The sequence below is a fragment of the Staurois parvus genome, unplaced genomic scaffold (genome assembly GCF_062004578.1).
Source record: "Staurois parvus isolate SC_StPar_1 unplaced genomic scaffold, SC_StPar_1.0 ptg000511l, whole genome shotgun sequence".
NCBI lineage: Eukaryota > Metazoa > Chordata > Amphibia > Anura > Ranidae > Staurois > Staurois parvus.
Window position 1 is genome coordinate 1,846,577 of NW_028318307.1, and position 17,604 is coordinate 1,864,180.

General features: G+C 45.0%; 1 protein-coding gene across 1 annotated transcript in view; it reads right to left on the minus strand.

Moving 5' to 3' along the window:
* The window catches only part of ARHGAP23 (Rho GTPase activating protein 23), a 308,148-nt gene extending 291,670 nt beyond the window's left edge, over positions 1 to 16,478 (minus strand). The window contains exon 1 of the mRNA XM_089690030.1: positions 16,179 to 16,478. Within this exon, the coding sequence (XP_089546156.1) occupies positions 16,179 to 16,250 (72 nt within the window). The 5' untranslated portion in view covers positions 16,251 to 16,478. The remainder of the gene's footprint in view (positions 1 to 16,178) is intronic.
* Between the last annotated feature and the right edge of the window lie 1,126 nt (positions 16,479 to 17,604).

Consider the following 17,604-nt stretch of genomic DNA (forward strand, 5'->3'; position numbering starts at 1 on the left):
ATTCTGGATCGGAGCCTGCAGCTTGATGGCTTCAAAGTGTCTTGGGTGGCATGAAGCCCTCGAGCCTGTGTCCAGGTCTTCTTGGAAACCTGTATGGTGTGTGTGTCCAGGTGTACACACTCATTAGAAACCAGGAGCTGGCCATAGCAAAAGGCCCTTGTTTGGAGATATGCGTGCGCTCCAGCCAGGAGCGGGGAACAGTTTGAGAGATGACACTCCATACTGGAGAGATTTCATAACCACAGGACTGGGAGAGTTGGGACAGCTGGGGAAATCTTCAGAACTGAGGTAACTAGCGAATCTAAAGCCCCGTACACATGATGAGAATATCGGACGAACGATCACCCGTTTTTTTTTTTGCCTGCTAGTCTCACATCGAAAGTGAAAAGGTTACTAAAGATACAAAAATTCTCCTATGAAAGAAAAGAATTTTGAAAGTGATGTCATGTATTGTATTTTCAGATGACTACTACTATTTTTGCGCTTGTCCCTTCGGATATTGTCGCACGAATTGTCGTGATCGGCTCTCCAAAGCTGTGTACTAACGATCCAATTATCGGACGATCGGTCCTCGTATGAAAATTTTCGTCCGATTTTCTTATAGTGTGTACGTGGCATAAGGGACAGGAGGGATTCTATAAGTCTTGGAAGAGTGAGGGAGCCTGGGATGTCAAGAAAACCCCTATCTAGAGGCCAGGAGTGGGCCCATGAAGTGACGTGCTGTAATTAAGTTTGAGCCAGGAAAGCCAGAGAGCTGGGTCTGAGGGACCAGAGCCAATAGCAGCGGTACTGCTGATAAGAGCCAGGTGGCTTGGCATTTTTCAGATATCTGTTTGCTGGAGAAAATCATGTGCAATTTTGTTCAAACTTTTTTACTTTTCATTTCAATAAAAGTGGGCCAGAAGCCCTTAAACTGCAATTTGGACTGGCACAACTCAATAAGACTACATTCACACTAGCTTTGTCAGCAGACATCAGACAGGAGTTTGGGAAGCGTTTTTAGCGCTTCTCAAACGCCTATGAAACTTTTGCACATGGCAGCACACAGTGCTGTTCACACTGAAGCGTTAGCGTCGCAGCAAAACTGACGCCTCATGTTGAGTCAGGAGTAGTTGAAGCCTCCTATTCAAGTCTATGGTGCCACTCCTCAAACGCCTGGAAGTCGTTTGCGAGGTGTTTGTGGAGTGTTAATACCATTTAACTTCATTATAGGCGCTTGTGGTGCGGTTTTAATGCATGGCAAACACCTCAAAACCACGCATAGAGCTTTTGAGGAGCATTAAAAACGCTTCCCAAATTCCTGTCTTCCACCTGTCAAATGCTATAGGGGCATTTGGCAAGAGTTAGAAATAAGTCAAGTGTGAACGAGCCCTAAGACTCCATGCACACTGGCTGAAAAAATGCCAGTCCTCTTGACAGGAAAAAAAACACTAATTTTGAATTTTTTTTTTGTTTAGGAGCATTTAACAGACTTTGGGTTTCTTTTGGCAGAAAAAAGCTCAAACAAATTTTTTTTTCTCCGTCTATAAATGCTGAGCTTAAAAATGCCTCTACACTACCTAATGTACATGAACACTAAAGATAACATTAGTTGCTTCTACAGGCAAAATGCATTTTTTTTTTGTTTATGTGTTGATATCGGTGATTGTCACACATTTCAAGAAGAATTTATGAATTTTGCTAGTAATAAGCTTTATGTGTAACTGTAAATAAGTTAGGTTTTATATGATGTGAATGGGTGATTAAGCTCAGTGGTGAACGTTTTAGTCTTCATGCACACCGGTTTAAAATAAATCTATATATAATTTTTACTTTTAATTTTTTTTTACTATTGCTTTGTGTATGGCCAGCGTTCCTCAGCCCCTTCCTGATAAACAGCTCACTGGGTTGCACTGCCATCCCCGATCTGTTAAAACAACTTTTATAGAAGCAGTCTGCTGGAAAATTTGAAGTCAAATAGCAGCTGCATCTGATTGAGGTATTCTGACAGCTGTCACCAACTGCCAATATACAATAGCCCAACAGGAGGCTACTTTCACACTGATTTTTACTGCGTTTGAGTTTTTTTTATCATACCAAAAATGCAGCAAAGAGGACTTTGAAAAACACACCTGATCAGTGTGAAAAGTTCCATAAGAATACATGGTCACACGTTTTTGTTCCCCCCCCCCCCCCCCAACACAAAAGCGGAAGAAAAACAGATTAGTGTGAAAGCAGCCTATCTGCACTGCATTACAGTGATGGAGGAATCTGTTTAATTTCTTCAGCTCAACAAAAGTATTCTAATGGCTCTTTCAAACTTGCAGCTAAGGAGGTAAAAAATGGGCGGCAAAGCTGCGGTTTTATCTTCCCCCAGTTGTCCCCTTGCATTAAAGACTGATAGGGCTGTACACGTCAGTCATGATGCCTTGTTTTGCAGCCGTGTCATTTTTAACTCGGACTGCAGGTTTGACCAGTGGCACCACCTGTCAAGCTAGCCTATTGGGCCCAATGATAGAAAACCACAACTATGAGCCAAACTATTGGCTCATGGTTAGGGTGTGTTTACTACAAAAACTCTCTGGGGATTGAAAGGGGGGGGGGGGTGACAGACATTCAGGAGGCATTAGGATCACATCTGAAAGCCTGCCAACCACTGATCCTCTGTGGACCACTTTTCAGAGGGTGGTAAGTATTGCCGCCAATGTAAAAGAAGCCCAACAGTCCATGGCAAGTTTGAAAGCAGCACAAGAACAGACCTCAGCATAACCGTGCAAGCAGTACTGTATCTGCATTCTCTCCCCAAAACAGTTGCAACCTCTTATGCAGGCCATAGATGGGTCGAAAATCGGCCGATTTTTCGGCCGAAAATAAAATCGGCCGATTTTCGGATCATTAGTGGGCGATTTGGTCGGCCGTTTTTCGGTATTTTGGCCGTTTTTTTTTCGGTAAAGTTGGAAAAAAAATCGGCCGATTTTGCCGATCGGCCGATTTTCGCGGCAATAATGGGCAAATCGGCCGATTTTTTACCAATAAAAAATCTGCGCATGAGCAGTGACCTGCAAGAGGAAGACAAAAAGAAGAAAAAGAAGAAGAGGATGAAGAGGTAGAAGAAGTAGAAGAAGAGGATGATGATGATGATGAAGAGGAAGAAGTAGAAGAAGAAGACGATGATGAAGAGGAAGAAGAAGTAGAAGAGGATGATGATGATGAAGAGGAAGAAGAAGTAGAAGAGGATGAAGAGGAAGAAGAAGAAGAAGAAGAAGAAGAAGAAGAGGATGATGATGATGAAGAGGAAGAAGAAGTAGAAGAAGAGGATGATGAAGAGGAAGAAGAAGTAGAAGAAGAAGAGGATGAAGATGATGAAGAGGAAGTAGAAGAAGAAGAGGATGAAGATGATGAAGAGGAAGCAGAAGAAGAAGTAGAAGAAGAAGAGGATGATGATGAAGAGGAAGAAGAAGAAGTAGAAGAAGAGGATGATGATGATGAAGAGGAAGAAGAAGTAGAAGAAGAAGAGGATGATGATGAAGAGGAAGAAGAAGTAGAAGAAGAAGAGGATGATGATGAAGAGGAAGAAGAAGTAGAAGAAGAGGATGATGATGATGAAGAGGAAGAAGAAGTAGAAGAAGAAGAGGATGATGATGATGAAGAGGAAGAAGAAGTAGAAGAAGAAGAGGATGATGATGAAGAGGAAGAAGAAGTAGAAGAAGAGGATGATGATGATGAAGAGGAAGAAGAGGTAGAAGAAGAAGAGGATGATGATGAAGAGGAAGAAGTAGAAGAAGAAGAGGATGATGATGATGAAGAGGAAGAAGTAGAAGAAGAGGATGATGATGATGAAGAGGAAGAAGAAGTAGAAGAAGAGGATGATGATGATGAAGAGGAAGAAGAAGAAGAAGAGGATGAAGATGATGAAGAGGAAGAAGTAGAAGAAGAAGAGGATGATGATGATGAAGAGGAAGAAGTAGAAGAAGTAGAAGAAGAGGATGATGATGATGATGAAGAGGAAGAAGAAGTAGAAGAGGATGAAGATGATGAAGAGGAAGAAGAAGTAGAAGAAGAAGAGGATGAAGATGATGAAGAGGAAGAAGTAGAAGAAGAGGATGATGATGATGAAGAGGAAGAAGTAGAAGAGGATGATGATGATGAAGAGGAAGAAGAAGAGGATAATGATGACGAAGAAGAAGAAGAGGATGATGATGATGAAAAAGAAGAAGAGGAGGATGATGATGAAGAAGAAGAAGGAGGATGATGAAGCAGGAGAAGAAGAAGAAGAAGAATGAAAAATTAGAGGAATTCCAGTACGGCAAAAAGTGTCCCTGCAGGGAGCTCTGCTATTTCTTTGACAGTTCTCTGACAGTTCCTTGACATTTACAGCGGTTGCAACATTGTATCTATTTGTTTCCGAATAAAAACATCTGTATCCTAAATGGAAACAAATAGATACAATGTTGCAACCGCTGTAAATGTCAAGGAACTGTCAGAGAACTGTCAAAGAAATAGCAGAGCTCTCTGCAGGGACACTTTTTGCCGGCTCTAGACGGGATGAAAATCGGCCGATTTTTTTTATCATTGATGGTAACGTCGGCCGCTTGAACAACCGATTTTTCGTTTTTTAAAAGAAAAATCTGCCGTTTTTCTCCCCATCTATGGCCTGCATTAGTCTGCTCTCCTCCAGTGACAATGTCTGCGCTCTGAGGATTGTGCACTAGTCTGTGTACAATTATAATATCATTAGCAGGAAGGGAATTTTTTTTTTTTTTTCTTTACATGCAAAGTCTCTACCGCCATAAAACTTTACCTGCTAACATGTTTTAAAAATGTAAGTTTAGTTCCACTTTAAGGTCACATTATGCAGAAAAATATACAATTCTTTCAAGACATTCCAGAGCAATGACTCTAGGCTGAAACAATGCCCACAAAGAAGTATGCGTGATGAGGAATACAAAGCCTACATTGTTTTCAGAACACGCATTTTTTTTTTTAAGAGTCAAATTAAGCTGCATTTTCATGCATCTGTGCAACTTGCATATTGTTATGTTGCATTAGAATGGATCCTGTGTGTGGGGGGAACTATTGTAAGACAATGGAGTAAACAAGACTTTACAACAAGTTGTTCTGTAATGGGTCCAAGGGACTGCAAGTATCAGTAAGGCAAATGACAGTATGTTTTGGCATGTTATCATGTAACTGAAATGTTGCAACAATCACGATTTTAAAAAGAAAAACTGGAATATCTGAATTGGTATTAAACACCCCAAACATCAGTACATTCAATAACCCAGGTCACATCAAGCCCGACTTTGAAATCGTGTGACTTACAGTGAAATCGCACGATTTCTGCAATACACACAGGTGTGAACCAAGGCTAAAGGTACTTTAAAATTGCATTAGTTTGTAACAGTCAACTTTGGAATAAATTTAATTTGAAAAACTATATACATGTTTGAAATTAATTTGATTGGATAAAATATTTCATCCTGCTCCTTCGAATTTTCTCTTGACCACAGCTGATTTGACCCCACTGACTATTAGAAAGAGGACCGTTGCGAAGATGAAATTTTAACAAAATTTTACTGATGCATAGTCAGGTTTACTGTTATGACAACCACATACTACACAAAGTAAATGATGTTGAAATCTTTCATACAAACCACAAACATGCACTAGAGATACTACTAGTGACAGCCCGAGAGAAAGCAGGCATGCAAAATACGTGTTCCAGCACGCTAAGTGAAACATGCTTTCTATGTCAGGCGCTCTCATACAGTGAAATGCCTGGCCTACTCACAACAAGTTTATTGTGGCTTCATTTACTTGCCGACATTTCTGTAGGTCTTCTGTGTGAGTTTAAATATAGATTAACAATATGTGAGTATGCAGGTTTCAATTTTATATGTTCAGGCATGAACTATGGAAGCATAAAAGTACATCTTTCAACACATAGGACTCATTCACACTGTCAGATCCGGGTTTGAGTTTAGAGGACATTTCCATACCCATATAAATGTACATAATGGCACCATTAAACAATCAATATCTGCATTTAGGTGCAGTCAGTTTAGCTGTGTTTAGAGAAAACAGAATTCTGTACATCCAGCTTCCAATCAGATGCTCTAGATGCAGCTAAATATACACAAACATGACTAAATACGACTAAACCCGCTTTAATGTGATATTAAAGGTTTAGTCATTTTTGCTCTGTGCAATGGTTCCCGAGCCAGGACTAGTGTCCCCCAATAGCATGCCACTTTCTTTGGGGCAGTAGTGTGTCCTTGCTCCCAAGCCCTGCTCTATGCGCCCATAAGACAGAGCTGTGGCTCTGCCCCGTCCCCCACTCTCTCCTCATTGCCTCACTGACTGTGATTGCCATCAGTGGGAGCTAATGGCTCCCACTTCTGTCTCAGCCAATGAGGAGAGAGAGACCTGGGACAACTGAGGTTTCCAATGTACATTGCTGGATCGAGGGGGGCTCAGATGAGTATTGGGGGGGGGGGCTGTACATAGGTTTTTACCATAGAATGCATGCAGATAAAAAACCTTCAGCCTTTAAAACCACTTTAAACCTTTTCCACTGCATCCTGGCCCTTTGAAAGGATCAAAATGTTGGAGGGTGGAGCTGGGCATTCTGGTCATGTGACTTGCAGTGACTGGCTGTCACATAATCGAAGCTTCCAATCACAGGTATGCATTGTGAACTTGCCATGACAATTTAGTTACTGTCCTGGGAGCTTGCAGTGAGCTGTTTACCCGTTTGCCTATAGACGTATATATGCGGCTGCTCAGCATTAAAGACCACCCGTCAAGAGGCCACGTGTGTGGGAAGTGGGTAAGGCACAGAAGCAGAGCGGACACGGACCTGTAATCCATATGTTCAGCAGGCATCAACGGACAGGTCCCCTGATGAGCAAGTGGATCACAGCTGATGTCCACCCCGTGTGAAAGGTGCCTAAGCCCTAATGCTGCATTCACGCTTGAACACAGAAATTCTGCCCCCAAGTCAATCTAGTTCAACCAGTTCAAGCTCATGTACCTTTAGGAGCATCAAGTGACTGAGCACTCATATGTAACAGCCACTATTGAAAAACATGGGAATTATGTGGAGTGTGTTTGAGCTTCAAGCTACAGGTGTGAATGGGACCTAAGATTTAAAGGATAAGTTCCCCTTTTAACAAAATTAATAAACGCACATTTTTTTTACAGGTTAAAAAAAAAGTGCATTTATTTTTGCTTTAGGGGCCTGAAAAGCATTGCACCAGCTGATTGCCTGATGCCATACAGGTCTCCTGCAGACTGTCAGTGTAATTATCTGCTTGTACACCTTAGGTTAGGAACTGATGTGAATGTACAATATATATGTAAAGCGCTGAGTAAATGGACGGCGCTATATAAGTACCTGTAATAAATAAATAATCTGCTTGTACATTGTACAGGCAGGCCGTTTCACACTTACAGGAAGAATCAATGAACTACTACAGCACTCAAAAGGAGTTGTTATATAGTTCCTTGAACTACAAGCTGACAGCCAGAAAGGCTGTTGGTACTTGTAGTTTGTTGATTCACAGGGACATGTGACTCAATGAGGCAGGCCAAGTGGGCACAGCCCCCACACAGTGACGCTCTTTGAATTTTGGCAACGAGTACTGGGAGAAGATCCCTGGCTTGCTGCAACAAGGGAGGGGGAGAGGTCTGATGCTGAACACGTAACACCCTAAATATGCATGTAACATGTTCAGAAAGGGGACTATGGTTTAAAGCTCAGCTCCAGCTTTATTTTCACACATTTGTGCGGGCCAAGCTGGCCTAACTGAACACTAACTACACTAACAGGTGTGCCCACTGGGCGTGCTGTATGAACTGTATGTAGCCTTAGCTATATATAGTATACAGCCCTTTGTTCTGGCTATGGGACACCTCTGATTGGCTGAGATGAGGATTGGGACCCCATCCGCCCATCTACCCCTCTGGAAGGGGGATGTTCGTGAATCGCAGCCAGAAGATGTATATGCTGTAGCTGAATAAACAAGAAAGAGAAGGCAAACGCTCCACCAAAATGTTTTGGGACTATAGGCCTGGGTTCACACACATACACATTGCATGTGATTCGCACAGGAACCGAACCACATTCCTGTGCAAATCACATGCTATGTCAGTGCAGTGCAAATTGAGCCATACATTTTGTATGGCTCCGATCGCACCGCATCCTCGCCAAAATAGTACAGGACCCTTTTTTATTTTTTTCTTCCCCCCGATTCTGCACATCGCACCGCGTTTTGGGGTGTTGTTAACATACACACCCGCAGCGGTTCGCATGAACAGGGTGTAACTGTGATGCGGTGTGGAAATCGCACAGAGACCAGTGCAAATTCCACACAGCATCAGTGTGAACCCAGACTTAAGGTGCCGAGTCATAACACAAAATTCAAAGGCAAGATCATCACATTCTTTTTTACAAAGATCTAAAAACATATTGTGTATAAAAACAAAGCAACCTGGAGGTGTTTTCGGTAGAATACAATCTCTTATATCATAGTTCCCAATAAAGTACATATGTGGTGTGATGAATCTGATCAGGGAGGCTACATACACCTTATACAGCGTACCCAGCAGGGGCACTGGTTAGAGTAGGAAAGTTTGTTTGGGCCAGCTTGGCACTAATGAACTAGTTAACATGAAAGTAAAGCTGGAGATCAACTTTAATCCTGTATGACCAAAGAAATACTAGTCCGGTCACTTCTATAACAACACTTCTCCTATAGTCTCATCAATTCTATGTACTGTCTGTACAGAAAACATCTTCTCATTCCTGCCAGATCTTGCTTTTATTCCTCTAATAGTGCACCATGGGCTTCTTTACACCTGTTGCCCTCTGAATAACAATCTGTGGTGGATCCCTTTTCAGAGTGTCTGACAGGCAGCGGGGATGTGTTATGTTGACTCCTCACTGCCTACTTTAAAAAAAGCCTGCACAACAGTTGTGAATGATTGCTATGCGGCCCCATTCACTACTTGTTTTACCCCTGTAAAGCTGGCACTGCTACCCCACAAATAGTTACAGGGTGATGGCGGTGTGGCCCCATTCACAGGGGATATTATTTTTGCCATGGCTGTAAAGCAAAGCAGTGTGTGTACAACCCTATCTGGCTGCATTTGCTGTAAAACTGAGGCTTGACCACATGTTTTTTTTTTTTTCACCTCCTAGGACCGCAGCATAAACTAGGCCTATGTAAAATATATTTACCTCATTGCCAGTAATTATTTATATACATTTAAACATTTACCATTCTGCACATTAGCCATGCACTGAAGGCACCATAACTGGATCTATGAGGGTCTTGTCTGCCTGCATTTCCTTTGAGGTCACTTGCTACTTCGCTGGGCTTTTATGCACTGTGTTCACATGTGTGGGCATTGCAGGAAAAAAATTAAGCTTGCTGTATCTTTTTTTTCCATTGCACTGCAATGGTATAAACTAGGGATGAGCTCAGGCGTGTTCTCACACGAGTCTGAATCTGACTGGCTATCCTGCAAGGAACAGAGGGGTGTTTAGAGGCAATAAGGGGGGAAAAAAAAAGTCAAATACCCTTAAGAACAACATTTTTGATTCCTAGTGTGCATGAGGCCTTACACTAGATGGTGACAGTGGGACTGGTGTGGTGATCAGGGACACTGTTGCCAGCTGACTGTGGTGACACTGGCATTGGCATGGTGGTGATCAGAAGCCAGCTCATTGGGTGTTCACTATGCCCATTAGATAACATGGATTTTGGACTGTATATACAGCAGGAAAGCTTTCAAGAACCCATCCCACTTCACCTGGTGTGAATGGGCCCTGAGGCCTTGTTTACACTTGAGTTTGTTGTGGGTGCTATAAATGCTTGGTCCAGCCACATTTTTACAGTCACTCAAAGACAATGGACCAGGGGTGCATATTTTACAAAAGTTATAACCTGTTGCTTCTAACAGGCAGTACTGCTTGCCTAACATGACAAGGGATCACTTTTGCCTGTGTACACCCCCATTTGACTGATCAAAGCGGGTTGTTATGGAATAAACAAATGTAAGGAGATGATTTATCATGTCCTAATCCCTGTGGAGTGCTCTTCTGAGGGTACTTCTAGTGGAAACGAGCACCAAATGCATCTCAGGAACTGATGGGAGATATCTGTAGAATACACACTCTGTCCCCCCCCCCCCCCCATAGACTATAATGTGTAGGAGATATCTGTAGAATGTACACTCTGTCCCCCCCCCATAGACTATAATGTGTAGGAGATGTCTGTAGAACGTACACTCTGTCCCCCCCCCCATAGAGACTATAATGTGTAGGAGATGTCTGTAGAACGTACACTCTGTCCCCCCCCCCATAGAGACTATAATGTGTAGGAGATGTCTGTAGAATGTACACTCTGCCGCCCCCCCCCCCCCATAGACTATAATGTGTAGGAGATATCTGTAGAATGTACACTATGTCACCCCCCCATAGACTATAATGTGTAGGGGATATCTGTAGAATGTACACTCTGCCCCCCCATAGACTATAATGTGTAGGAGATATCTGTAGAATGTACACTCTGTCCCCCCCCCCCCCCCATAGACTATAATGTGTAGGAGATGTCTGTAGAATGTACACTCTGTCCCCTGTCCCCCCCCCCCCCGCATAGACTATAATGTGTAGGAGATGTCTGTAGAATGTACACTCTGTCCCCCCCCCCCCCCCCATAGACTATAATGTGTAGGAGATATCTGTACAATGCACACTCTGTCCCCCCCCCCCCCCATAGACTACAATGTGTAGGAGATATCTGTAGAATGTACACTCTGCCCCCCCATAGACTATAATGTGTAGGAGATGTCTGTAGAATGTACACTCTGTCCCCCCCCCCCCCCATAGACTACAATGTGTAGGAGATGTCTGTAGAATGTACACTCTGCCCCCCCCCCCATAGAGACTATAATGTGTAGGGGATATCTGTAGAATGCACACTATGTCCCCCCCCCCCCCCCCCCATAGACTATAATGTGTAGGAGATATCTGTAGAATGTACACTCCGTTCCCCCCCCCCCCCCCCATAGACTATAATGTGTAGGAGATCTGTAGAATGCACACTCTGTTTCCCCCCCCCATAGACTATAATATGTGTAGGAGATATCTGTAGAATGTACACTCTGTCCCCCCCCCCCATAGACTACAATGTGTAGGAGATATCTGTAGAATGTACACTCTGTCCCCCCCCCCAAAGACTATAATGTGTAGGAGATATCTGTAGAATGTACACTCTGCCCCCCCCCCCCATAGACTATAATGTGTAGGGGATATCTGTAGAATGTACAAATGTACACTCTGTCCCCCCCCCCCCATAGACTATAATGTGTAGGGGATATCTGTAGAATGTACACTCTGTCCCCCCCCCATAGACTATAATGTGTAGGGGATATCTGTAGAATGTACACTCTGTCCCCCCCCCATAGACTATAATGTGTAGGGGATATCTGTAGAATGTACACTCTGTCCCCCCCCCCCCAATAGACTATAATGTGTAGGGGATACCTGTAGAATGCACACTCTGTCCCCCCCCCATAGACTATAATGTGTAGGGGATACCTGTAGAATGCACACTCTGTCCCCCCCCCCATAGACTATAATGTGTAGGGGATACCTGTAGAATGCACACTCTGTCCCCCCCCCCCCCCATAGACTATAATGTGTAGGGGATATCTGTAGAATGCACACTCTGTCCCCCCCACAGACTATAATGTGTAGGGGATACCTGTAGAATGCACACTCTGTCCCCCCCCCCCCCCCCATAGACTATAATGTGTAGGGGATATCTGTAGAATGCACACTCTGTCCCCCCCCCATAGACTATAATGTGTAGGGGATACCTGTAGAATGCACACTCTGTCCCCCCCCCCCCCATAGACTATAATGTGTAGGGGATATCTGTAGAATGCACACTCTGTCCCCCCCACAGACTATAATGTGTAGGGGATATCTGTAGAATGCACACTCTGTCCCCCCCACAGACTATAATGTGTAGGGGATATTAATATTATTATTATACAGTATTTATAAAGCGCCAATAGTTCGCTCAGCGCTGTACATTACAAAGGGGGACAGAACATGTGACAGAACAATACCAATACAATGCAAAACATGAGGGGATTGAGGGCCCTGCTCTTTCGAGCTTACAATCTAGGAGGAGGATATCTGTAGAATGTACACTCTGCCCCCCCCCCCCCATAGACTATAATGTGTAGGAGATATCTGTAGAATGTACACTATGTCCCCCCCCATAGACTATAATGTGTAGGAGATATCTGTAGAATGTGTAGAATGTACACTCTGTCCCCCCCATAGACTAATGTGTAGGGGATATATGTAGAATGTGTAGAATGTACACTCTGTCCCCCCCCATAGACTATAATGTGTAGGAGATATCTGTAGAATGTACACTATGTCCCCCCCCCCCCCCCAGGAGATATCTGCCATAGTATATACAGTGTGTGATGTGTAGGGGATATCTGGCATGGGGAGTGTATGTACGGAGTGTAGGGGATTTGGGGTCTATATAGAGTGTAATGTGTAGGGGATATCACCCGTGGGGTGTATATACAGTATGTAGGAGTGTGGAGGGGGTATCATCTGTGGGGTGTATATACAGTGTGTAGGGGATTTAGGTTGTATATACGGTATGTAGTAGTATGTAGGGGGAATCACCCGTGGGGCATATATACAGAGTGTAGGTGATTTAGGGTGTATATACAGCGTGTAATGTGTAGGGGGTATCACCTGTGGGGTGTATATGTAGTGTGTAGGTGATTTAGGATGTATATACGGTATGTAGTAGTGTGTACCACCCGTGGGGTGTATATACAGTGCAGGGGATTTAGGGTGTATATACGGTATGTAGTAATGTGTAGGGGGTATCACCCGTGGGGTGTATATATAGCATGTAGGGGCATTTAGAGTGCACATACGGTATGTAGTAGTGTGTAGGGGGTATCACCCATGGGGTGTATACACAGCATGTAGGGCCATTTAGGGTGCACATACGGTATGTAGTAACGTGTAGGGGGTATCACCCGTGGGGTGTATATACAGCGTATAGGGGATTTAGGGTGTATATACGGTATGTAGTAATGCTGTATATACACCAGTGGGGTGTATATACAGCATATAGGGGGATTTAGGGTGCATACACTGTAACGTGTAGGGGGTGTCACCTATGGGGTGTATATACAGTGTGTAGGGGGATTTAGGGTCTATAATACAGTGTGTAGGGAGTATCACCCGTGGGGTGTATATACAGCGTGTAGGGGATTAAGGGTGTACATATTGTATGTAGTAGTGTGTAGGGGGTGTATATACAGAGTGCAGGGGATTTAGGGTGTATATGCGGTATGTAGTAGTGTGTAGGGGGTGTCAGCCATGGGGTGTATATACAGCGTGTAGGGGATTTAGAGTGTATATACGGTATGTAGTAGTGTGTGTGGGGTGTATATATAGTGTGTAGGGGATTTAGGGTGTATATACGGTATGTAGTGGGTGGGGTGTATATACAGTGTGTAGGGGATTTAGGGTGTATATACAGTATGTAGTAGTGTGTGTGGGGTGTATATACAGCGTGTAGGGGATCTAGGGTGTATATACGGTACGTAGTAGTGTGTAGGGGGTGTCACCCGTGGGGTGTATATACAGCATGTAGGGGATCTAGGGTGTATATACGGTACGTAGTACTGTGTAGGGGGTGTCATCCGTGAGGTGTATATACAGCGTGTAGGGGATTTAGGGTGTATATACAATATGTAGTACTGTGTAGGGAGTGTCACCCGTGGGGTGTATATACAGCGTGTAGGGGATTTAGGGTGTATATACGGTACGTAGTACTGTGTAGGGGTTGTCACCCGTGGGGTGTATATACAGCGTGTAGGGGAATTAGGGTGTATATACGGTACATTGTAATGTGTAGGGGGTGTCACCTGTGGGGTGTATATACAGAGTGTAGGGGAATTAGGGTGTATATACGGTACATAGTACTGTGTAGGGGGTGTCACCCGTGGGGTGTATATACAGAGTGTAGGGGAATTAGGGTGTATATACGGTATGTAGTAGTGTGTAGGGGGTGTCACCCGTGGGGTGTATATACAGCGTGTAGGGGATCTAGGGTGTATATACGTTACATAGTACTGTGTAGGGGGTGTCACCCGTGGGGTGTAAATACAGAGTGTAGGGGAATTAGGGTGTATATACGGTACGTAGTACTGTGTAGGGGGTGTCACCCGTGGGGTGTATATACAGAGTGTAGGGGAATTAGGGTGTATATACGGTACGTAGTACTGTGTAGGGGGTGTCACCCGTGGGGTGTATATACAGCATGTAGGGGATCTAGGGTGTATATACGGTATGTAGTACTGTGTAGGGGGTGTCATCCGTGGGGTGTATATACAGCGTGTAGGGGATTTAGGGTGTATATACGATATGTAGTACTGTGTAGGGAGTGTCACCCGTGGGGTGTATATACAGCGTGTAGGGGATCTAGGGTGTATATACGGTACGTAGTAGCATGTAGGGGGTGTCACCCGTGGGGTGTATATACAGCATGTAGGGGATCTAGGGTGTATATACGGTACATAGTACTGTGTAGGGGGTGTCACCCGTGGGGTGTATATACAGAGTGTAGGGGAATTAGGGTGTTTATACGGTACATTGTAATGTGTGTGGGGTGTATATACAGAGTGTAGGGGAATTAGGGTGTATATACGGTACATAGTACTGTGTAGGGGGTGTCACCTGTGGGGTGTATATACAGAGTGTAGGGGAATTAGGGTGTATATACGGTATGTAGTAGTGTGTAGGGGTGTCATCCGTGGGGTGTATATACAGCGTGTAGGGGATTTAGGGTGTATATACGGTATGTAGTACTGTGTAGGGGGTGTCACCCGTGGGGTATATATACAGAGTGTAGGGGATCTAGGGTGTATATACGGTACGTAGTAATGTGTAGGGGGTGTCACCCGTGGGGTGTATATACAGCATGTAGGGAATCTAGGGTGTATATACGGTATGTAGTACTGTGTAGGGGGTATCATCCGTGGGGTGTATATACAGCGTGTAGGGGATTTAGGGTGTATATACGATATGTAGTACTGTGTAGGGGGTGTCACCCGTGGGGTGTATATAAAGTGTGTAGGGGATCTAGGGTGTATATACGGTACGTAGTAGCATGTAGGGAGTGTCACCCGTGGGGTGTATATACAGCATGTAGGGGATCTAGGGTGTATATACGGTACATAGTAGCATGTAGGGGGTGTCACCCGTGGGGTGTATATACAGAGTGTAGGGAAATTAGGGTGTATATACGGTACGTAGTAGTAGTGTGTAGGGGGTGTCATCCGTGGGGTGTATATACAGCGTGTAGGGGATTTAGGGTGTATATACGGTACGTAGTAGTGTGTGGGGGGTGTATATACAGCGTGTGGGGAATTTAGGGTGTATATACAGTGTGTAATGTGTAGGGGGTGTCACCCGTGGGGTGTATATAGAGTGTAGGGGAATTAGGGTGTAAATACGGTACATAGTACTGTGTAGGGGTTGTCCCCCGTGGGGTGTATATACAGAGTGTAGGGGAATTAGGGTGTATATACGGTATGTAGTAGTGTGTAGGGGGTGTCACCCGTGGGGTGTATATACAGCATGTAGGGGATCTAGGGTGTATATACGGTACATAGTACTGTGTAGGGGGTGGCACCCATGGGGTGTATATACAGCGTGTGGGGAATTTAGGGTGTATATACAGTGTGTAATGTGTAGGGGGTGTCACCCGTGGGGTGTATATACAGAGTGTAGGGGAATTAGGGTGTATATGCGGTACGTAGTAATGTGTAGGGGGTGTCACCCGTGGGGTGTATATACAGAGTGTAGGGGAATTAGGGTGTATATATGGTACGTAGTACTGTGTAGGGGGTGTCACCCGTGGGGTGTATATACAGTACATAGTAGTGTGTGTGGGGTGTATATACAGCGTGTGGGGAATTTAGGGTGTATATACGGTACGTAGTAATGTGTAGCCGGGCAGGCCCCTCTGCTCCCAGCTCCTTCCAGACAAGAGCGCCCACCACCACCCCACCCCGCTCTCCCTCCCTCCTTCCTCCTCCCAGCCTTGAGGCGCCCCGGGGCCAACACACGGCTCTCCTACCTGAGGGGAGGCGGCGGCGACGGCGGCCGGGGAAGACGGGGATCCCACCAGGCAGAAAGCCACGCCATTCATTTGGTGGAGGGTCCGAGAATGGCTGGCAATGGCCGGAGCCTTCCCTCCTGTGTATGTGAGGCTCTCAGTGTGTAAGTCTCTCCCTCCTCACAGGATGACAGAGACTCTCCCCTCCCCCTCCTGCTGATGGAGGCGAGGGGGTTATACAGGGCAGAGCTGCTGCGGGGAGGGAGTGGAGCTGTCACTGTGAGGCGAGATGGAGACATGGGCGACACCACCCCTGCTCGGGGAGAAAAGGGGACCTCCAACTTGTACGGGCGAGAAAAGATGCCTGAGGAACATCCCTCAGCAGACAGACAACATTCTCAATGTTTTATATCTCGAAAAGTCCCGGCACTGCGCATGCGTGGATGTAGCAGTGGTAATGACCGAGAAGAAGCAACAGGATGACCATGTCCAGTGTTAGGCCTCATGCACACGGGGCAGTTTTGCAGCCACTTTGAGGGGCATCAGTGTGTCCAGGATCAGCAGTGTTTTGGCAGAAACAATCCTTGACACACCTAAACGCATGACAACACTAGGCACATTTAGCGCTTGAGCTTTCATTCATTTCATTGGCCATTGAACAGAATGAATGTCCAAGCTTGCGGCCTACACTCATTTGGTACGTGTTTTTTCTGCAGAAATGCTTGTAGGAGAGGTAACATCCCATGTGTATGAGGCCATAGGCTGCATTTAAGTGTGGTTCAGCTGCGTTTTTTTCTGCCCCCCACTTGACTGTAGACAGGGGAGATTACATGCCATGGTGGCAAAAACTCAACATGTTTCAAGCCTGCTAAACCCAAGCCATTCAAGCAAATGGAAGCACTGCAAACCCCCCATACCTGCATGCAGTGCACAGGGTTGCTACACATTTGTTTGGCAAAATGGGGATAAACTGGCAATGAGGAGGTGTGACATCACCTCCTCTCCGGCTGTCAATAACCTCTGAAAAGCAATCAGAATGCAGATGACTTTTCAGAGGAGTGATGGGTTTAGACGCACTACTAAACCTAGCTTTAGCCCTCATATACACTTACAGTTGGGGGCATTAAAAACATGGCTGAGACGTATTTTTAGCACCCTCTAACCACCCCCTCTTAAGTTGCAACAGCAGTAAATGGGGAGTGTTTGCACGCCATGACTGCAAAGCTACACACTATCCAACGTGTTGCTATGAACGGGCAGTAGTCCCATGGAACGCGAACAGGGAAGCGCCACAAACGCCTCACACCCACATGCAATGCACATAGTTGTGCGCATGTTTGTTCAGCAGAAATGGAGGTAAAACAGGCAGTGAGGAGGGCATCACTTCACCTCCTCGCCACCCGTCATGGATGGATTGTGAGTTTAAAACCATTTAATCTGACATCTA